Here is a 24,224-nt window from a genome sequence, read left to right on the forward strand (position 1 = left end):
TAATTATTTGAACGCGACATCCAGATTAGTGTTTCATTGGTATTTTACTTTGAAATGCTATATTTTCATTTTCGAGATGAAAAACAAAGGGTTTAGAAACCTTTACCGATAAATCACATCTCTTTATTCTGTAGATTCAAACAAAACAAAAGGATTACTCTGAGTTATAGGTTGAGTTTTGAGCTGCACCTTCTAGAAGTTGCAACAAAATAATTGCTATCATCTCAACATGCTTTGATCAACCAAAAAGGGACCAAGTGCTATGATGAAATAAGATAAGAAGTCTGTTAAAAAAACAGATAAAGAAGTAAATAGTCAAAGTCTCTGTCATGATGAAAGTTTAAAAGTGGTTTCCCGAACCAGAAAAGAAAGTGAAACAAAAGGTCCCACCGAGATTTGAACTCGGGTTACTGGATTCAGAGTCCAATGTCCTGACCACTAGACCATGGGACCGTTGCGGTTATATCTTCCCGATAATTAACATTAATCTATAACTACAGTGGCCAGAGTTCTAAATTAACTCGAGAGTTAAATTCTTAGTGTACTTTCAGGTCGCTTCACCCTATCCCTGATCAACACGTATGAAAAATTGATTTGGGCTCTCTGAGAGTGGATGCATATACTGAAACCTAATTTGAAAAGCCAGAAAGTAATCTAAGAAATTTCCTCAATGAACTCATTTCAATTCCGAGCTTCCCTTCCCAATTTGATTCGTTTCCCTGTCATTGCTCTAGGATGGCGACTAGACAACAACACGACTTACACGAGTAATGGATCTACTTTATCATCTTCACATAACCAATATATTCTCAACTAAATTCCCTCTATGGAATTAGTTCTTCAAACCAAAAAGTATCCAGAAAGTTATAAACCTAAAGAAGACAATGACACATTTAGTATAGACATTTTTCAAACTTACCCTAATAAAAGAAAGTAGTGATACCTCCAATTTTGCTTTTAGAGATCATGATGGTCACCCTTTTTTTTTTTGGTTCTTATAATATGTATCATCCTACGGTATGTGAGTTTCCCTTGTAATTTATTACTTTTTTTTTATAATGAACTAGTCAATGATTTGCTTGAATGCATTCATATGTGTGTACAAAACCTCCTGGTATATCTTGAGATACGTTATGGGGTTCGAACATTGGGGTTCAAACAAAATGTTATTTTCCCCTTGGTTCTTATATTCTATGATTTCATTAATAGTTATAGCGTATAAGCTGTCGTGTTAAATCTTATGTTCAGTTATGAAAATGTTATTGAAAAAAAAAACTTATGAATATGGTCATGAAACAAATGAAAAACAAAAAAATACGGATTGAAGTGTGATGTTCTAGAGGGTTACCGGTTACCCAAAATAATTGGACAATTCACATGCTGCATTATTTTTGGAGAATCATTGATGGATATAGATATATAGAGAGTGGACACGAGGCCACGATACGGCACATGCTGCAATTAAATTGTCTCAAGCAATTGCCAATACTATCACAACAAGCTATACTCATCACTTTCATATGAGTCACTGATCAAGTCACACTCAGTGTTTTAAATATCGGGATATATCGGTGATATTTAGAATCCGATAGGATAAGTTCCATATCGTTCCAATATATCGGTCAACTCAATATATCGGTGACTTTTTTTTTTAAATTGTGTCGTTTTTTCAAATGTCGTCGTTTTGTCAAATTGGGGTCGTTTTTGCAAATATCAGTCGACCACTCGACCTGAGTTCTGAGTCTCTGACCTTCATTCAACCATTCAGCCCCTTTCGATCTGAGAAGAATTGAAGAAGAGAGACTGGGAGAGCAATAATCGATCGATTCAATCCATTCAACCATTTCCCCTCCCGTCGCCCAGCTCTGTCGCACGTTCACCCAGTTCCCCCGCGTCGTCGCATCGTCACATGATTCCCCTGCGTCGTCGCACCGTCACCCAGTTCCCCTCGCGTCGTCGCACCGTCACCCAATTCCAATCTCGTCGTCGCCCAGTCCAGATGCCTAGCTCCGTCGATATTTCAGGTATTGTCTGTCGTACTAGATTGGTTGTTTGAATTAGTGTTTCTGTTGAATTTGTTATGTGAATCAGTGTTTATTTAAACATAAGATGGGACCAAATCAGTGTTTATGTAGTGGAGAACTCATAGACCTTCACACTTCAATGTAGACAGGATTGCTCGGTAAACATAGTATTCCCTTTTTCCAATTTTTCTATGAAGGTTACTATTAAAATTAAAACATTCCTGTGCCTAAGTCTAAGTTTGTTCCTCATCACCAAAACATATGATATTCACCTGTTCACCTGAACATGTATGCGATGTTTTGTATGTTCAGCACTGGTGAAGATCTCTAGCCTTTGGTTTGATTGTAGAGGTATAAACAAATAAATGTTACAGTTACCTCATCAATTGGATAGAATTTAGATTTTAGAGGATCTGAGAACCAACAAAGAAGTTAGAGTCGAAAGATGTGAAATAGAAGCTAAACAATAATAATGTTAATGCATCTATTCTACTAGTATAATTCTGTTTATGATTTCAGTTTATGGTTCTCCCTAAGGAGTAAGGACCCTAACCCAGACCCTACTCTTCCATAGCAATACTCTCAAGAATAGTCCTGGTACAAATTTAAGAACAGAGATATGAAATGATCAGTAAATGCCTAAATGATAATGCCATGGCTGAGGTTAAAGTTACTGTATTCGCGGAACAGCACAACAAGATTCTATGTATTATACTGTCTAGAAATGGTACATCTTATATATGTATTATCCTTATAATGATATCTTATCTAACTGTACGTAACGTAAAGTTGAATACATTTGCATAATGTATAAATGTACTACATTTATAGGTTTGAGCTTATGAACTTGTAATGGCTCAAAGTGTTGGTACTAGTTCTTCTAGAGCTTCTAATCCATCCGGTTCTACTCCAACAACAACTACCCCTTCACAAGAAAATTCTGAATTATGGAGACCGGCTTCGGAAGATGTTGGTTGGGAGTTTGGATTTTGTGAGGATCGTACTAAGAGGAGTGTGGTTACTTGCTTGTTGTGTCACAAAAAAGTTAGTACTTGTGGAATAACTCGATTAAAGGAGCACATAGCCGGTATAAAGGGTAATGTTGCCCCATGTAAGAAAGCACATGATGAAGCCAAAGCCAAGTGCAAAAAAGCTCTCTTGGTAGGGAAGGAAAAGAAAAGTGCTTTGAGTGCACATGATGTAGGAGTGAGGGAAGAAGTTCACTTGAGATCACAAGAAGATGAAGAAGAAGAAGATTATGGTGATGATGATGATGAGGAGGAGGTGGAGGTGGTTCAAATCACGGGAGCAAAAAAAAGGAAGGACATGAGAGGGCCTATGGATAGGTTTGCATCTTCTATTCATCCTACCGATGTAGGCAAAAAAAGGAAGCAACAAGTTATCAATGATGCATTTGCTAAGGAAAGAACACAGGATGTGCATGGATATTTAGCACGATGGGTGTATGAGAGTGGTATTCCTTTCCATGCTCTTGATAATGATAGTTTTAGAAGATTTGTAGAAGCGGTTGGACAATATGGCCCGGGCTACAAACCTCCAAGCCAATATGAATTAAGGGAACCATTGTTGAAAAAGGAAGTAGAGAGGACAAAGAAGGCACTTAAGAGTCAAGAAGATGAGTGGACTAAGAGTGGTTGCTCAATCATGACGGATGCTTGGAGTGATGGGAAACGAAGAAGTATCATGAATTTGTGTGTGAATTGCAACATGGGCACAACTTTCCTTTCTTCCAAGGAAGCTTCCAATGACTCACATACCGGTGAATACATTTTTACTTATATTAAAGAATGTATTCAAGAAGTTGGGTCACAAAATGTGATTCAAGTGGTGACGGACAATGCTTCTAACAACATGGCGGCGGCCAAGAAATTGAAAGAAGAAATTCCTCACATTTTTTGGACTTCATGTGCCACTCATACCATCAATCTTATGCTTCAAGGAATAGGTAGTCTACCTAAATTCCAAGGAGTAATTGAGAAAGCCAAAGCATTCACCGTCTTTATTTATTCACATCACAAGACTTTGGCTATGATGAGGAATTGCACAAAGAAGAAAGATATAGTGAGGCCGGGAGTTACAAGGTTTGCTACTTCTTTCCTTACTTTACAAAGTTTGAACAAGAAGAAGCATATGCTAAGACTATTGTTTGCAAGTAAAGAATGGGAAGATAGTAAGTATTCCAAGACTCAAAAAGGAAAAGCGGCATTTGCTACCATAATGAGTACATCATTTTGGAATGGAGTTGAACTTTGCTTAAAAGTATTTGAACCTTTGGTTAAGGTGCTTCGCCTTGTTGATGGAGATAAAAAACCATCTATGGGTTTCTTATATGGAGAGCTACAACAAGCAAGGAATGAGATCAAAGAGGTATACAACCAAGAGGTGAGCTATGCTCCAATCTTAGAAATTATGGATTCAAAAGCTCGTGATCGGCTTGATGGTCCATTGCATTTGGCGGCTCACTTCTTGAACCCTTATTACTACTTCAAGGATGAAAGTATATGTTTGAATGGAGATGTCATGCATGCTTGTATAACTTGTTCCGAGCACTTCTACCCCAATGATGACCAAACACAAAGCGACATCATGAACATTGAGATACCTAAGTATAGAATGAAAGAAGGTGTGTTTGGAAAATCTTTGGCCATATCGGGATGTGCCAAGAAAGACTTTGATCCGGGTATGTATCTTGTTTAAACCTTATGTTATGTTGTTTATACTTTTACTTGAACCATTAGAACTATAATGTGTATGTCCTAAATTATTTGCATTTTGTTGTAGTTGCATGGTGGTATACTTATGGATTTAATGTGTCAAAATTGCAAAGAATTGCAATAAGGATTCTTTCATTAACTACAAGTTCATCGGGGTGTGAGAGAAATTGGAGCACATTTCAAGGGATACACACAAAGAAGAGGAATATGCTAGATACTTCAAGGATGAGAAAGTTGGTATATGTTCAATTCAATGCCAAAATCATCAACAAAAATCGAAGGAAGGATAAAGGAAAAGAGGTGCTACTTGCCAAAGAAGCTAAAGAAGCACAAGAATGGCTTGTTGAAGGTAATATCATTGAAGATATGGAAAGACATAAAGAAGTATCCGAATTGGGTAGTGAGATACCACCATTGAGTGAAATCCGAGAGGTAAGAGAGCTTTATGAAGATGATTTTATCTCGGAAGATGAGGATGAAGATAATGGAGATGATGAGTTTGAGTTTGAATCTGATGATGACGAAGTTTATGATGCATGATCATCTCAATTTATCTTTCAAGCACTTGTTTTTAGTAGTTAATATGGTACATTTTAAAGTATAAGTTTTAATTTCTTAAATTTATTTACTATATTTTGCAATATATGTTTATAAATATATTAAATTTAATTAAAAATTAGCAAATCCGATAAATCCGATATATCTCGATATATCTCCGATATATCCTTATTTTACAAAACCGATACGATGCCGATAACCGTTATTTAGACCATTGGTCACACTATATATCAAGTATATTTGGACCTCATATATGACTAAATATCTAATCTCTGTCTCTCGATTTAAAAAATACCAGTTAGCATCCAAATTATAATACCAATTTGCATTCAGCGTAGTCATCGGATCATTGAGTTGTTTATTGAAAGAATCAATGCAAAATATGTTGCATCCAAAATCGATTAGCTTCGTTGGAGTTGGCTTCACATAAACAATAGCATTCCAACTATGAATACATAGTGTTGAGCAGTGACTACATTCTATTGTGTTTCCTTGAAATGCACGACGAACCTTTCTCTCATTTGGAGTGGTACTCATGTTACTAGGTACAAGCTTCAAGGAGCTGTTACCCTCACACCACAAAGTTTGAATTCACTTCTAGTTTCTCATATGTGCTTGTTTTCTTTACTCGTTTTTATCGTCGTGATCTTATATAATGAGTTTTTATGTGTAATTTCGTGCTTTGGTTAAAAAAAAGGTAAATTATAAAAAAAAATATCAATCTCCCAACTTATATTAGAAAAATATCATTACTTATGAATTAATTACAAAAAAGTCATCAAATTTAAGTGGAAGTTAGAAAAATGTTAACAAAATTAAAAAAATGTCACTTTTAAAAATATTTTCTGGACTGTTTTGCCATTTCTCACTCGTTTTCTTCTTTTTTTCCTTCTTTTTCTAATTTCGGCCATAACTTTCCGCGATAGATTTTGACGAAATTGGTACCGTTAGAAAGATCTTGCTCCCCTCTTTCATTTGATATACTACCCACTCCAAATCGACCAATCGTACAATGCGCAACAACCATCGCAAAGGGTTTCCGCCATCAATGGCGGTGCTCCAAGCAATTCCGACGAAACCGAAGCTCAAGGTTCCCTAATTCTAGTTATTCTCTTCATTCTTTGCATACTTATACCAATCTCATTTGAATTTTAACAAAATTTCGCATATTTCCACATTTTCTCTCGGCATGTCACACCTACTGTCACAACCACTGTCACAGACACTATCACACTACTTCTTACACTAACTGTCATACCTAGTATCACAACAGTTATCACACCCACTGTCACAGAATCTGTCACACTATCTATTTACACTAACTGTCACACCCGCTGCCACAACCTCTATCACACTACATGTCACACTATCTGTCACAACCCCTGTCACACCCGCTGTCACAACCCCTATCACACCAACTATCACACTATCTGTCACAACCCCTGTCACACTACCTGTCACAACCTCTGTCACACTAACTATCACACTCACTGTCACACTACCTACCACAACCCTGTCACACTACCTATCACAACTCCTGTCATAATACCTATCACACTATCTGTCACACCATTTTTGTGTGACTATGTTGTGAAAAGAAAAAGAAAAAGAAAAAGAAAAAGAAAAAGAAAAAGAAAAAGAAAAAGAAAAAGAAAAAGAAAAAGAAAAAGAAAAAGAAAAAGAAGAAGAAGAAGATGATGATGATGATGATGATGATGATGAAGAAAATGACTAGAAATACCAAACTTTTGTGATCTTGAACTAATACATATTGACACTTTATGTTGTAGTACAGCCGCCAATCAGACTGTCAGTCACACTACTTATCACAATAGCTATCACACTGCCTATCACACTATCTATCACAGTACCTGTCACACTACTTATCACAGTACATGTCACAGCACATAGTTAGTGTGACATGTAGTGTGATGGGTAATGTGACATGTAGTGTGACGGCTAATGTTACAGGTAAACTGATACTCGCACTACTAAAAAAAAAACTGATAGAACCCAAGGATATCAAAGCAACCAAGGACGACAACCACCTGCACGATTCGAACGACCACGCCGACCTACCATTCTCGCATCTGAACCTCTACCCAACGAAGGCTCTGCTCTACTGCAACAACAACCAGGAGTATCCGACACCGGCGGTGTTGCAGTCGACATACATGGTAAATGACTCACCGGAGACATCGTGAATTTGAAGTGGTAGAGAAGCGAAGGGTCTAGAACAAAAATCGAGACCACGGTGATGATTTCCGATAAACTGAATAGAGAATATGTCCATTGATGTTGTGCTTGTCTTTGACCCTATCGAAGAAGATGACTTTAGGGAATATGTTCATGGTGGAGATGCATAACAAGTCATCTCTTCTATTACGAGGCGAAATCAAAACCTGATGTGATGGTTGCAGGCGCCATCGAGCTGTAGATCGGAGGAACCGTCATCCTAGTAGCGTCCGGTGGGGTCCACACCGTGCTCATCTTAGAAGGTGTGAGCTCGGTGAGCTCTGCCTGCCGGGGAAGATCGACATCATTGCACGAGGGTTTTGGCCGCCGGAAATCGCCGATGGGGAGGTTTAAGATCGGCGGCGATGGGCGGTGGTGGTACTGGATGACGGGATTGGAATTCAGATTTGGATGAGTGGATGATCAGATAAAATTAAGAAGGGTCTGGGTATTAGTTTCAGCAGTGGCATTTTTCGTAAATTGTACGAAGTTAATGGGCAACACTTTAGCAATTTCACATGAGTGACTTTATTCTAATTTTCAATCTTTGCCTGACTCTTTTCTAATTACCAGTGTTCTAAAAAACGGTCTAGGCGGCCGCCTAAGCGGCACTTAGGCGCTAGGAGGTCACCCACCGCCGCGCTTTTTGCCTCGGCGGTCATCTGTGGCGTTTTGTGAATTAGGCAGCCGCATATGCGGTCCTAGGCGGTTTTAGGTGGTTCTAGGCGGTCCTAGGCGGCCTTATTCAGTCTTAGACGGGTCCTATTCAGTCCTTTTGGGGGGATTTCAATCTTCAAGCACCATATTCAATCAAGAAAAACTAAAATTTAGGAAGAGAGAAGGCAAAAGAATAGACTTATGGGTATTCTTGGTTTTCTTCACAACCACCGTTGTTGAGTCTCTCTTCTTCTTGGTTGTACTTGAGGCCCAGAAACAAGAACACTAGAACGAGGTAGGGGTCATTATTTGGCCCATGAGCCCGAGCCCGCCCTACTTGATAGGGTCGAAGCTCGGCCCGGCCCTCCATTAGGGCAGGCCGGCCCTAGCCTTTTCCGAATAGGATAGGGCAAGGGTTTAGCATATCAAACCTGGCCCGGCCCTAGAAGCCTGTCATATTTAGTCTGTTTAGGTCCTAATAATAATTTACTTTTTTCTATTTTTAAATATGTTTTTTTAATATTTTATATACAATACATATCACCTTTTTTAGCAATTGATTTTGTAAACGTTATGTTTTATATTTCTATATGTTGTGAAAAATAACAATGATTTTTGAGTAATTCGATATTGTTCCGGGAGAATTACTATTCTACCCTTGTGTGTGTCTTAGCCTAATAGGTTTCCTGTTAGGAGATAGATTAACATCTCCGTAGTAGATTAGGACTCCGAATCCTACGGGATTGTGGTGTTGTAAATGCCTATATATAGGCCCCCATATCATTCAATAATATACAAGTATTTTCATCCTCAAACACGTTATCAGCACGAAGCCCTAAAAACCCTGAATCTTTTAGAGCCTTCCGAAATTTTTTTTTCTCTTCTTCCCTCCGTCGCTCCTGCCCGCCGCTACCTCCTACCGCCGCCGCAGCCCCCCTGCCGCCGCAGCCCCTGCCTGCCCTCGCAGCCCCTGCCCCTCGCAAGCCCCGCAGCCCTGCAGCTCCGCAGCCCTGCAGCCCCTGCTGCTCGCCGCTCGCCGCATTCGCCGCTCGCTGTTCGCCGCATTCGCCGCTCGCCGTTCGCCGTTCGCCGCATTCGCCGCTCGCTGTTCGCCGCATTCGCCGCTCGCCGTTCGCCGCATTCGCCGCTCGCCGCTCGCCGCACTCGCCGCTCGCTGCTCGTTGCTCGCCGCACTCGCTGCTCGCCGCTCGCCGCACCTGCTGCTCGTCTCAAAGCATTCAAAATTGCTCATCCCGCATATTCACGCAAGAGACGTGAAAATCACAAGCAAGGACTTCGCTCAAGAGAAGCTACTCCCGTATTCGCCGCTCGCCACTCGCCGCACTCGCCGCTCGCTGGTCGTTGCTCGCCGCACTCGCTGCTCGCCGCTCGCCGCTCGCCGCACCTGCTGCTCGCCTCAAAGCATTCAAAATTGCTCCTCCCGCATATTCACGCAAGAGACGTGAAAATCACAGGCAAGGACTTCGCTCAAGAGAAGCTACTCCTGTATACTACAAACCTCCCAAGGTAAATTTTTATAAACGTTCCCGCTTTTGAACGTATAGATATATTATATCGGGCGCTATTAGCCTTCTTCTTGTCTTAATTTCGGCCTTTCTTATAACGCCGATGAGACTATAGAGGGATGGGTTTCCCCTCTTGGTCGATGTTTTCTGTGTGACGGTCCTGGGGGAGTCACGATTGTGTTGAAAGGGAAGTTAATCGATTTTCGTGTGGTCGCCTGAGTGCACCGCTGTTTTGGGTGCGATCATGAGTATCGCCGCTTGCATCGATTTTTCTTGTGACCATATACGTCACCTATTATACTTGAATCTAATCGATTTCGTATTCGTGTTTGTAGATGTCATCGCCATCTCGACCGGAATTTGGCCTTCTTGATCTAGAAGGAAAGGAATACCACCGCTGGGTTTCCGACATGGAACTCGCTTTCGAGAGCCGAGGGATTGAAGGTATGTTTGCCGACCCTCCTGCTGATTTCCCACCTATGGCTAAGACTCAGACTCTCATCTTTATGAGACGTCACATCCATGCAACTCTCAAGAGGCAATACTTGAACGTAAAAGATCCTAAAGAATTATGGGACAAACTACGCTTGCGGTACAACAACGTTCATGATAAGCTTCTCCCTGAATTGACCGTTAGATGGGATAATATCCGTCTATTGGACTATAAGAGAGTGGATGATTTCAATCAGGATATGCTATGCTTGCAATCCGATCTTGGCACTGTTGATGTCATCAAGACCGACCTAGATCTTCTCAATAAGACATTGGACACGTTTCCAATCAACTATGAGGTTCAAGCTCATACATACCGCACTCATGTAGAAGAAGGGAAGATCCGGTCTTTTGCCGACCTAATGGCACTCTTAGCTAAGAAGGAGAGACATTCTGAGATTCTCCTCAACAACAACAATAGACCTGTTGGCACTAAAAGAATTTCTACGCCACAGGCTAACTATGGGAAAGCTCCTAAGCAAAAGAATCAATCAAGGAACGCTCCATATCAGCACCAAAATAACAACTCTCGTGGTGGGAGGCAACAAGGCCGATCTCGGCCTCGGTCCAATACATGGACCCGTGATGGTGGCGGCGCCGCACCCTCAGGGGGAGGCCGTCCCCGTCCCACACTCCAAGGAGGCCGTGCACCTCCTAATGCCTCCACTTCCGGTAATGGCATGTCTCCATGCTTCAAATGTGGCTCCTTTAAGCACTTTAATCGCGATTGTCGCGCTAGCAAAGAGATGATCAAGGCTTACTCCGCCTACAAGAAGTTTCTACAACCCGAATCGAATCATGTGGATGAGGACCATGAGATCGAGACTCACCATATCTCCATGAAACCCGAGCCCCTTGCTTCTAAAGCTAGGCCTCCGGTTGCTACCATGGATACTCCCGACTTTGATTAGTCGTTTTAGCTTCTTTAGCTTTATGATTCAAGTATTGTTATGGCCGACCGCCATTGTTATTTTCATTGACTTTGTAATAGTCTTTTGATTTTGGAATTAGAAGTTCATGTTGATGTATTAAAGATTGGCATTCAATAAAATTTCTCAATTCTTGCTTACAAGACGATCTCTTTGAGAATTTTATTTACCCGACACTTAGCATGATGATCAACGTCTGCAACTCACGTGGTTTTTAAATTGGACGCTTTTGGGTCACATGAGACCCCAATAGCACTACATTGTGAATTTGGAACTTAAAATTCGGAAAACGAACCTCGGAACGTCGAAAAACGACGTCGTTTTGCCTTGGCCGGCCCCGGTTACTATTCCGGCGTTTCCGGCACGTTTTGCCGGCGTATTCGCCGTCGTCCGGCCATTTCCCGGCGTTTCCGGCACCGCCACTCGGCTCCTGCCGGCGTCCCCTGTCGGACCTGAAGTCCCGGCCTCCATACCGGCCAGTTTCGACAGCCGCCGGCCGGTTTTTCCGGCAATAGGTGCCGCCGGTTTTCCACCGAGTTTTTCGACGATTTTTTCGTCGTTTTCTCGTGATTCTTCCAGCATATTGCAGCAGCCCCTGCTGCCACGTTTTCCTCGTCCAAAATTCACCCGGTTTAGAGTTCTTTTGACATGGTTTTCCGGTTTGTTTTTCCGGTTTTCTCCAAGTCCGTTATATGCACTCACCGGTACTCTTTGTGTGTGCTTCCACACCATTTTTGGATGGTTTATACCACCCTCGTTTACTGTTTGGTATTTCACTGCTTCAATACCATGATTTCCAACTCTTTAGTTGAAGAATGTAGTACTATTGCCATGTGATACATTCGATGGGATCGACCTTCGTTCCGATTCCCTTTCTTACAATATCCTACGGCGTATTGTATAGAATTGTTCCCGTGTCGCTGACTCTCGTAATTGTCATTTTGTAGATGTCCCGCGGTGAAATCGAATGTCTAGCTGATTGCGGAACCACCCACACTGTCCTACGGCACAGGCAGTTGTTCACGGATCTAGTGTTTTCGACTTCTTCGATGACTACAATGATTGGCTCGAAATCCATCATTCAAGGAAGAGGCACTGCTTCTTTCATGTTGCCTAATGGTACGACTCTTAACGTCGTAGACGCTCTTTATGCGCCGAAGTCTCCCCGCACCTTGCTAAGTTTTAAGGACATACGTGCCAATGGTTTTCACCTCGATACTTATGTTGAGAATGGAGAGGAATATCTTTGCATTACCTCTGAGAAAGCAGGCCATCGCCGCATCTTAGAGAAGATGAAGAGTCTTGGGAATGGTTTGTATCTTACTTCCATTCGGATCTTTGAATCATATGCGGTTGAACGCAACTTTTGTGATTCGGACTCTTATATGCTTTGGCATGCCCGTCTCGGGCACCCTGGACGTGATATGATGATTAGAATTCTTAAGAATTCACATGGTCATCCATTTTTCAAGTCCCGGAAGCGATTGGAGGATCACCTCACCCGTGCTCCGCACGGTGAGGCCGTGCCGACCCATGCACCGCATGGTGAGGCCGAGCATGCCTCACTCGGCAGCTCCACGGCTTTCATGCCGTCGGTGGCGGCATCCCCTCCTTCACAGGAGCTTGTGATGCCTCCCGTGCTTTCACATGCCTCCATGGCAATTTCTGATGCCCATCGCTCGTTTTGCAAAGCTTGTTCTCTTGCTAAATTTCAAGGAAGTCCTTTTGCTAAGACTTCAACCGAGAACATTCCATTCTTACAACGTATCCAAGGTGACATTTGTGGACCTATTCAACCAGAATGCGGACCTTTTCGATATTTTATGGTATTGGTTGATGCATCGACGCGTTGGTCACACGTCGCATTGCTATCCACAAGGAATGCTGCATTTGCTAAGTTATTAGCTGAGATCATCAAACTTCGGGCTCACCACCCCGATTATACTATCAAATCCATTCGTTTGGATAATGCTGGAGAATTCACCTCCAAAACTTTTGATGATTACTGCATGTCTATTGGGATCGAAGTTGAACATCCCGTTCCTCATGTTCATTCACAGAACGGTCTAGTAGAGGCTACCATCAAGCGTATTCAGCTTGTTGCTCGGGCAATGGTTATGGGTACTAACCTGCCGGTCTCTGCGTGGGGATATGCAGTGTTGCATGCAGTGACACTTATTCGTTTCCGACCCGCGGCTAACCAAGCGTTTAGTGCGTACCAGATGGTAACTGGTTACGAACCCAATATTTCACACTTACGCATCTTTGGTTGCGCCGTTTATGTGCCTATTACGCCTCCGTTGCGTACTAAGATGGGTCCTCAGAGACGATTAGGTATCTATGTTGGCTACAATTCCCCAACGATTGTCCGCTACTTAGAACCAACCACCGGAGATCTCTTTATTGCAAGATTTGCAGATTGTCACTTTGATGAGACATGCTTCCCGTCGTTAGGGGGAGATGGGAATGTTATCATTCCAAATGAACGTCAGGAATTGACGTGGTGTGTCCCCACTATGTCTCATTATGATCCCCGCACTGCTCAAAGTGAGTTAGAAGTGCAACGCATTATCGACCTCCAGAAAGTCGCGGATTCGATGCCCGACGGCTTTGTAGATATTGCTAAAGTGACGAGATCAAACATACCCGCTGCGAACGTACCGGCACGGTTGGATGTCCCGAAATACGGGCGTGGAAGACAAGCTCCTGGACCTAGCAACGTTGGCACCGCCCCTGACAGTGGGACGGAGGCCGACGGCGGCACCACCGTACGCCGTGGTGTTGCCGGCGCCCCTTGTGGCGACGATGCTGAGATGGCCCAGCATGGAGCAGCTTCGGCCTCGGCTCCTCAAAGAAAAAGGGGAAGACCGATAAACTCTAGGGATTCAAAACCTAGAAAGAAGCGAATGACTAAGGCACAGCGCGTCATCAACGATGAATCACCATCGTATGAAGTTGTCTCTGATTACAGCTATGTCCATGAATCAACTCAAGTGTTTCCGTGGGACGCTATAGAACCTTGTTTGATGCCAGAGAACAACGAAATCTCAGTGAACTACACAAGTGAGCAGTCGGTCCGAAACCGAGCCACCACATGCATTGATGACATTTTCGCTTATTCCGTCGCACTTGAGATCATATCTGAAGACGACGTTGAACCTCGCTCTGTAGCTGAATGCGAACGCAGAGCAGATTGGCCGAAGTGGAAGGAAGCAATCCAGGCAGAACTTGACTCATTAGCGAAGCGAGAAGTCTTCGGAAAGGTTGAATTAACTCCAAGAGATGTCAAACCTGTTGGACATAAATGGGTCTTCGTTCGTAAGCGAAATGAGATGAACGAAATCGTGCGTTATAAGGCAAGACTCGTGGCGCAAGGATTCTCACAACGACCTGGTATTGACTATGAAGAGACTTATTCTCCTGTTATGGACATCATTACCTTCCGCTACCTTATTAGTCTGGTAGTGTCCGAAAGACTAAACATGCAGCTTATGGATGTGGTCACAGCTTATCTCTATGGGGATCTTGACGCAGAGATATACATGAAAGCTCCTGAGGGACTACCTTTACCTCCATCAAGTGCCTCCAGACCACGGAGTGCTCATGCAGTCAGATTACGTCGTTCGTTGTACGGGTTAAAGCAATCCGGAAGAATGTGGTACAATCGGCTGCATCAATACTTGGTGAGAAGGGGTTACAAGAATGATGAACTATGCCCATGCGTGTTCATACGAAAGACAAATTCCGGATTCGTCATCGTTGCGGTCTACGTTGATGACATGAACATAATCGGCACTCTTGATGAGATTGAAGAGACCGTGTCTTATCTGAAGTCGGAATTTGAGATGAAAGACCTAGGGAGGACGAAATTCTGTCTCGGCCTTGAGCTTGTGCATAGGGCCGACGGCATCTTAGTGCATCAGTCAAATTACACGCAGAAGATGCTTCGACGTTTCAATATGGATCTATGCAGTCCATTGTCTACTCCCATGGTCGTCCGAAGTCTAGATATCAAGAAGGATCCCTTCCGTCCTAAATAGGATGATGAAGACGTTCTTGGTCTTGAAGTTCCATACCTTAGTGCGATTGGGGCACTATTGTATCTTGCTCAATGCACTAGACCGGACATATCTTTCGCAGTGAACTTATTGGCTAGATTTAGCTCCGCACCTACGCTACGTCATTGGAATGGAATCAAGCATTTGTTTCGATACTTGAAAGGTTCCCTTGACATGGGATTGTTCTACCCCTATTGCAGAGAGAACACCGCCACGGTATCTCCCCACACCACCGCCGTCACCGACCCCGGCCTTGCCGCCGTACGCCGCAGCGACGCCGCCGGCCGCCATGGCGTGGAGACCGTGCGCGGTGCCGAGAGCAACCACCGGTCCCGTGCAGCTCTTTCCCCCGATGCAAAGACTCCAAACAACTTGTTAGTTGGTTATGCCGACGCAGGGTACCTCTCTGACCCTCACAAGGCTCGTTCTCAAACCGGTTATGTGTTTACCATTGGGAATACGGCGATATCTTGGAGATCCACAAAGCAATCTCTTGTTGCTACTTCTTCGAATCACGCGGAGATCATCGCTCTCCATGAAGCAGTGAAAGAATGTGTTTGGCTACGATCACTTGTTCGCCATATTCGTGATTCTTGTGGATTAGTCTCTACAACTGATCAACCTACGTGCATTTATGAAGATAATGCTGCTTGCAGAGAGCAGACGAAGTTAGGTTTCATCAAGGGAGACAACACCAAGCATATTTCGCCTAAGTTCTTCTACAACGTTCAACAACAGAAGTTCTTGAATGTTCAGATCAATCAAGTGAGTTCAGAATCCAATGTTGCGGATTTGTTCACCAAGTCTTTGCCTAAATCTACTTTTGTGAAACATGTGAAGAGCATTGGCATGCGTCGTTTATCGGAACACTAGAGTTTGGTAGACTTCAGGGGGAGTCTACATCACATGTTAAGATCCTTAAGTAGTTGGTGCGTTGTGCTCTTTTTCCCTTCGATCAAGCTTTTGTTTTACCCAAGAGGTTTTTGTTTTGCTTGACAAGGTTTTTACCGAGGCAACGATGTGTGCACCATGCAACCTAGGCATGCGACACAAGGGGGAGTGTTCCGGGAGAATTACTATTCTACCCTTGTGTGTGTCTTAGCCTAATAGGTTTCCTGTTAGGAGATAGATTAGCATCTCCGTAGTAGATTAGGACTCCGAATCCTACGGGATTGTGGTGTTGTAAATGCCTATATATAGGCCCCCATATCATTCAATAATATACAAGTATTTTCATCCTCAAACAGATATAAGATAGTAATATATAATCACTTAGATTTAAAGTTATATAGATGTATTTATAATATGATCATATACTTGTAAAAAGAGGCATGTCTTATACTTGCAATCACATAAATAAATTTTGAGAAAAAATTAAACATAATATTTTTATTTTTGTTAAATAAAAAAGACCATATTCGGCCTTTTTTGACCATATTTAGCTATATTTAGCCTTATTTGGAGGGTCGGCCCGACCTTCCTTTTTAGCCCTACATAAATGGGCCTTTAGAACGGGTAAGGGTTTGAAAATCGGAGCCCTAATCCAATCCGACCCGCCCCGGCCCGGTCTTATTCCTTGTTGATTTAGTCAAAGCCCGGTCCGACCTTACCTTAAGCCCTAAAATTTAGGGTAGTGCTTGACCTGGCCTGCCCATGATGAGGCCTAGTACGAGGCTTTGGTCTGATCACAAGAAGATAATGCCATGACTAGGCTTTGGTCTAATTACAGCCATCAGATGTGTGTATTAAAAACGTGGATGCTTCGGACGAATAAGTCAGGGAAAAAGGTCAGGAAAGAGTAGATCAGGAGAGGATCCGGGTCCTTAATATCCACCCAATCGGCCAATCTCATTCTCCCACCCAACACTAACATTTCGTTATCAAAGATCTATGATTACAACTTCACATCATCCCAAACCCTACTCTCTATCATAAACTCACAATTAACAACCTCCACAAACAATTGCACCCACCATCTCTTTCGAGTCCGTCACATTTATCTTCGTCCTAAAAAAACTGGGAAATTTAGACCAAAATTAGGGAGCACATAAAATCAAGTATTATTAAGACAGAAGTTCGGTACGTTATGAGCTTTAACTTATACTGAATGTGGGGGGATAAATTTTCAGCTTTGGGCCTCTTACTTGTTTGATCGGATCCAATGGTTAAAGTTCAATGTAATTTGATAATTGACAAAGTAAAAGCCACTAAACATGATCAGGTTGTGGGAGGACGTGATATAACTTCTCCTCCCCACTAGGGCTTAAACCTCCCACTATAACATGAATTGAGGGTCAAGGAAGTAATGTCTACATATTTGCAAACTTAGAGATACATAAGGATGGAATCATTGAATGAAGTATCGGATGATGATGATGAGGAATGACCGAAGGAAGAACGAGATCATCGTAATGGTACCTCTCCCCTAAAATCTATCATGATGGTTTGCGTCTAGGGCTTCTCGAAGATCAAAGGAGATGGATTTTTGTTGGATGATCTCTCTCCCGGAATTTTTATGCTCCAACAGTTGGCGTTGTCTGTGGAAAATAAGCAAGAAGCCTCGAAATTGTCGACGAGCCATAGGAGCAGCCATCAAAGCGGAGTTGAGAGAAATTCCTCAATGGCTCATCAGTCGAAATTTTATTTTCCGCTTCTTGTTTGTTGATTATTATTTGACCTAACAACATGTTTGATTACAACTACTTGTGAATATATATGAACGATGCAGAAAACAAAACCCTAACGCAGTCATCAAGAAGGGGTGGGGACGCGGTCAATGTACCGATCGATGAACGACGCTAATCCTACCTCAATTACATTGCGCGCTTGCCGAACAAAGGGAATTGAAGAGGAATGTAAAACCAATCATGGACGCATTATCAAAGCTAGAATGGGGGCATCAATCTCCTTGCTCTTATACATCGCTCGATAATTTTACACCCATTTGTGTTTGCAAATTGATTATACATATGGCTGATTGTAATATTTATAAATTTAGGGTTTCATATGGCTCTTAGATGCAAGCGGGATGCTGATGCAGCAAGTAAGAATTCACATGCGTTCAAAGCAAGGAATAAAATTTCGTCGAGAAGGGAAATATCGAAATCCGAAAATTGGAAATTTCGATGAAAATTTTGGGGAAATTTCAATTTTAAAAAATAGTTAAGTAAATTAATGGAAATTTATAGAAAAACATGGAAAGTTTGAATGAAACTTTGAGAAATGTTTATTTGATTAATTATCTACTATATGTTATAAGAAATTATTATATAACTATTAGTTTATAGTGAGTTATATTAAGTTGAGGTGAAATAATCGTCGAACATTATTAAAAATCTACTTAAAATATATATATTTATCCAAATGGAGGCTAGCTCATCACGCCTTATTTACATATAATACATTAAACATAAAATTACACGAGTGATTTAGAACCACATAAAAGATCTATGAGGTACAAATTTTTCATTATCTTCTTCATGTCTTTGAGTAAAATCTTGAGTATATTGTGAATAATAGTCATTAAACCTCTCATTTCTAATATTGCATATACTGACTTATATGTCAACCATAGGGGTCGTGAGTGAATACTATAAGTTGTGGTACTGGTAGTTCCCGTTTTGATCAAACATTTCTCGACTTTGACCATAATCATAGCTTTGTAAAGATTGTGCATCAGATTGTCTATATGTTTTTACTTGATTGCATCTCATTATAGAATAAATCTGGTAGATAAGGCATGTTGAGTTTCCCCCACAAGGGTAAGGTCCATCATTGCTTTCTTCTAGACCAAAGAGGTTCGATTCCCCTCAACAACTAGTTCGGTTTTATTTCAATTTAAGGTGAAAATGGAGACATGAAATGCAATATATAAAAAAAGAGTCATATATAACAATAAGTTGGTGTAGTAGAGTTGACTATAATTTTGTGCTTGCAAAAGGATGGATCAGAGGTTCCATTCTTCTAACACGTGGTGATATTATGAAAATATCGGAAAATTTCGTAAGTTTCCGGTTATACGGGAAAAATTGAAAATTTCCATCGAAAAATGCTTGGTATGTAACGGTGATATATCGGTTTTTTAAAACGTCTATAATAAACCCTGTAAAATGTCATCGTTAGTATAGAATAAGCAGGGATCGTTTTTTCGGGGGAATTGAATGAAACTCTAAACTTTTAGTGTTAAAAAATAATGGGGGGTTTGAGATTGATTATTAACTACTAAAATAAAACCTAAATTACTATTTACATGATCGACTTCTCTTTAACAAATTTAAACTAAATTTACCATTACACTACATAATTACAAGTTTGAACCTATCATGCATTCTAATTCGACCAAACTTTTTAGACACCAATACAATTAGAGCCTTAAGGGATCATCTAATCATGCAAGATTTCAATTAATATTTAGATTGACTTAGGGCCTAATCTAAATTTGCATGCAACCGAATTCAATAACACTTAGAGTAGAAATTAAACAAGATTACATTTAAGAACCAAATCTTTGTTGGAGACATGTTTCATGTATGGCGTCACATGCAAATTTCCAGAATTTTTACCACTTTTAATCAACACAAACCGAACCTACTTAGGGCATGATTCGATTTGTGTCAATATGGTTGATGAATCTAGCACTCAAACAAAATCTTAGGGACTGCATCCAAGCACTAAATTCATATGCACATATCTGAAAATTATCTAAGAGTATGAGAAAGATGATTAGAACACAACAATAGAAATACAAACTCAATAATTATAGGAAACCATCAATTTGGCAAAGATCCAAAAATCCAATAAAACAATCTGAAAATTTCGATTCTTAATACAAAATAATAATCTCACACAAACATCATACTACAATCTTCTTAGACTAAGTATTGTAGAAAATCAAAAACGAACAAACTCATGGAGATGAGTTGCGAGAATCACACGTTGTAAGAACCTTGGAGGTGTGTCTTCAATGGTGATTTCAGTGGAGATGGAATTGGTATATGGGGGAGAACAACTTGTTATTTTGGTGAAGGATGTTTGAGGTAATGTTTTAGTGGAGTTTTGGATCTTGAATGCAAAGAAGAATTGATATTATTTGAGAGGTGAAGCCATGTATATATAGAGGAAAGAGGGAGTGTATGCTTGGTTTGAACTTGCCTCTTTCTTCCTATTATAATGTCATGCTTCAATTCCTTAAATCATGCAATGTTTTATTCCTTAAATCATGTCATGTTTTATTCCTTTAATGATCATCTTCTAGCTTTTAGGTTGCATATGCATGGCTCTATCTCTCTTCTTTTCAGTTTTCACTTAATTAATCTTCACATTTATTTCTTCCTGCTTCTTTTCTTCTTCCCATGGCAAGGATTCCATCTTTTAATTCTCTCCACTTTTTTTTATCTCTTATATGTAATTGTTGCATGACTTGTTGATGATAGGACTCCATGTGCATGACTTCTCCTCGTTTTCCTTTAGTATTATCTCTTAATCCAATCTGAAAATAAGAAAATTAAAATCATAAGTAAGAGATAATTAGTTTCGAAACCTAACAAGGATTCCTAGTGCAAGATGGACTCTCAAAATATCGTCAATGCGACCAAAACATAGAAAGATGAAGACTGCTAATCCAACTAGGTTTCCTAGTCCTACAAGGATTCCTACTCAAACTAGGACTCTAGACTAATTCTGTGTTTTTAACTCATGTAAGCACAAAAAATGCATCTAATACTGCCCAAGACTCTTACTACGACTCAATGACTCAATAGTATAATAATAAGTGCTAAGCAAGTACAAATTGAGATAAAAACATGTTAACAAAGTCACGCAAAGTGCTCATATCACACAAATATATCCATATGCCGAAAAATTGAAACTTCCGTTGAAATATCTAGAAAATTATAGAAATTTTAGTCATTGGTTCAAAGACGACGTGATGGGGTCATGGCCGACGACAGACGTACTTGGGTCTTGGGATCTCTGCAGACTGATAGGAGCACTTTGTGCGACGTTCTTAACATATTTTTACCTCTAGTTGTACTTTACTTAGCTCTTTTTGTTGTAGTATTGAGTTATTTAGTCGAGTTAGGAGTCTATGGTGGCGTTGGTTGTATTTTGGTGCTAAAATAGATTGAAAAACACAGAAATTGTCGAGAGTCCTATTTAGAGTAGGATTCCTTGTGTAATTAGGAAACCTAGTTAAATTATGAGTCTTCATGAATCGGCATTTCTATAACATTTGTGATAAATTGAGAATCCTATTTATATTATGAGTCCTTTTTAGAATATGAAACGTACTATTTAGGAAAGTCCTACTTATATTAGGAGTCCTTTTTAGAATAGGAATATCATCACTGAAACAAAAGGAGAGAAAGAAAAGGGAAGAGAATAAAAATAGATAATGCAAGAGAGAAAGAATGAGACAGCTAAAAAGGAGAAAAAAAAAGAAGGAATTTATCAAAGGAGATTGCACCCACCAATGACAAAAATAAGTGAAAGAAATTGAGGAGAAAAAGTCCAAGCTATAATATTTAAGGAGCCAAAACTCTTCTATAAATAGCATATCATTCACAAAGAAAAATCATCACTTCTCCTTAGCATTCAAGAGCCAAAACTCTACCAAAGCTCTACCAAAACACCACCATAAACTTCCCTCACAAATCAGCCAAGCCGTCCACCCCAAAACCATCATCATCTACATCGAGTTTCACCTATTGCAGCCGTACCTCTAAGGTTCCTACAACGTGTGATTCTCGCAATTCATCTCCGTGACTTCGTTTATTTGTGTTAATCTACAATTCTTTTTCTATGAAGATTGTAAGTTGTTGTTTATGTGGAAGAATTGGTTTTGTGTTAGTTTTAGAATTTTCAGATTGTATTTGATATGTTTTTGAGACTATACCGAATCTATGTTCTTATAATTATTGAAGTTTGTATTTCTATTGTTGTGTTCTACTCATCTTTTACTTGCTCTTAGATAATTTTCAGATATGTACATACGAATTTAGTGCTTCAATGTAGTCCATAAGATTATATTTGAGTGCTATCTTCATCATCCATATTGATACAAATCAAATCATGCCCTAAGTAGATTCAGTTTGTGTTAATTAAAGTGGGAAATTCTGGAAATTTACATGTACCTCATGGTGAGTGACGCCACCGTGAAGCATGTCTCCAATAAAGATTTAGTGCTTAAATGTAATCTTGTTTGATTTCTACCCTAAGTGTTGTTAAACTTAATTGCATGCAATTTAGGTGAAGCCCTAAGTCAACCTAAACGTCAATAGAAATCTTGCATATTTAGATGTTCTCCTAAGACTCTAATTGTATTGGTGTCTAAAAGTATGTAATCAGATGAATTAGAATGCATGATAGAACCGAACTTGTAATTATGTGGTGCATTGGTGAATTTGGTTTAGTTTGGTAAAGAGAAGTCGATCATGTAAATAGTAATTTAGGGTTTATTTTAGTAGTTAATAATCAATCTCAAACCCCTCATTATTTGTTAACACTAAAGTTTAGAGTTCCCTTCAATTCCCCAGACTGAACGATCTCTGCTTATTCTATACTAACGATGACATTTTATAAGGTTAATTGTGTGACGCTCGCGCGTCCCATTACAGACATACACATATATAAAAGCCTTTGTAACAGTTAATCCCTTTTTAGTATAAATATAGATCGAAGGTAACAATATTTATACGTTGATTATTTATATATGCGTGTAAATGTTGGTCATTAAATCTACGTACATTGAATATTCTGATGCTTTTGAGTTGGTATGCAAAGGAAAGCGTACATGAGAATGAACAAGTGCAAGCTAGGGCTCTGAAAGATTAAGTGCGTGAAGATTATTCATATCGGTTTGTCTTTTTGTAAAATTTGCACTCGTTTTGTCATTCATGCTCAAATACGGCATCTCAATAATTTTCGGTGTTGGCTATTTGATACACTATTTCGTGTACATGACTATGGCCTGGTCACTTTCATGCATTCTAGATTTTAGAAGCTAGTTACTTAGTGCAGATTGGCTTCCATGATTTGTGCTAGATGGTTATTTGAGTCAATGCATAACTAGGTCAATGCTTGTACGTGTTCCTATGTGTTTCAAGCATTTTGTGTGTTATATTTGCATGATTAAAATGACTGTATAAACGTTTTCAGTGATTAGTTTTCTGGTGAGATTATTGTGTGTCATGTAGTAGTTCCATGAGCCTAGCCAAGTGCCTACACGTAGTGTTAACCAAACCCCTTATAATCAACTCACATTTATGATACAATTTTGGTATCTGCTGCGGTTTCTTAATGAGTACGTGTGGAATCACTAGCTATCGTTGTTGTTCTTAATTACTTTCTAGCTAGCTCTAAGTTGTTGCCTATGTGATTAATTGGGTTAAGGACATGCATGAATGCAGTTTGCCTGTAAATGATTTAGCTATATGTTCATTTTTGTTTCTAATGTGACTCTGTGTGAGTAATTGTGATATTGCAGCTGTGGCCGGAGGGGTTTTAAGCTATTGACTGGTTTCGAGTGAGCCTTGGATTGTTTTTGTTTTGCATGGGTTTTACTGTTTGAACTCACGAAATATGGCTTCTGTTCTTGACATATGATTATGCTGAATTAATGATTGGATACATGTGCTTAATTTCGATTTTTCCAAATATTGATTGATCATGTAGTGCTAAATTATATAAACCTATTGATATTGAGTGCTAACAAAATGTATATCGTAGTGTTGTGCTTTTGGTTTTTCAATTGCTAGCTACACCGTTAGCAATAACGCTATGAAGCTCAGGACCGGGGGCACAACGTACGTAGAACCCGAAATCAAGGTCGGTAAGACATGTGCACTTAACATTTCGTGACAACACAACTTACAAATAGATAAGTGATCATTACTTTATTTCAGATGCAAGTTACGAATTGCATCACAATATATCTAACGTCCGAATACATGCAGCATTGCATACAACATATTGGTACCATTGCATACATGTACTTGTGTTATTGATCGTTCCT

The 24,224-nt window shown here is 40.2% G+C and overlaps 2 protein-coding genes and 1 non-coding gene across 3 annotated transcripts in view; 1 reads left to right on the forward strand and 2 right to left on the reverse strand.

Annotated features, from left to right (window-relative positions):
• The window catches only part of LOC126786402 (uncharacterized), a 403,094-nt gene that overhangs the window by 130,193 nt on the left and 248,677 nt on the right, over window positions 1–24,224 (reverse strand). The gene's annotated exons all lie outside the window — the stretch shown is intronic.
• TRNAQ-CUG (transfer RNA glutamine (anticodon CUG)) lies at window positions 382–453 on the reverse strand. The gene has a single exon. It is a non-coding gene; the product is annotated as a tRNA-Gln (tRNA).
• Window positions 3,363–23,717, forward strand: LOC126787081 (uncharacterized). The gene is made up of 3 exons (XM_050513014.1): window positions 3,363–4,725; window positions 4,827–5,191; window positions 23,697–23,717. Exons 1-3 carry the CDS (start codon window positions 3,363–3,365, stop codon window positions 23,715–23,717), a joined length of 1,749 nt encoding a protein of 582 aa, XP_050368971.1.

The sequence above is a fragment of the Argentina anserina genome, chromosome 3, assembly GCF_933775445.1.
Source record: "Argentina anserina chromosome 3, drPotAnse1.1, whole genome shotgun sequence".
NCBI classification, from domain to species: domain Eukaryota; kingdom Viridiplantae; phylum Streptophyta; class Magnoliopsida; order Rosales; family Rosaceae; genus Argentina; species Argentina anserina.

Coding starts and splice junctions, on each gene's coding strand:
- LOC126787081 (XM_050513014.1), top strand. CDS start 3,363: ATGGATAGGTTTGCATCTTCTATTCATCCTACCGATGTAGGCAAAAAA. Junction 4,726..4,826: donor CAAGAAAGACTTTGATCCGG/GTATGTATCTTG, acceptor ATTTTGTTGTAG/TTGCATGGTGGTATACTTAT. Junction 5,192..23,696: donor CATTGAGTGAAATCCGAGAG/GTAAGAGAGCTT, acceptor GTGATATTGCAG/CTGTGGCCGGAGGGGTTTTA.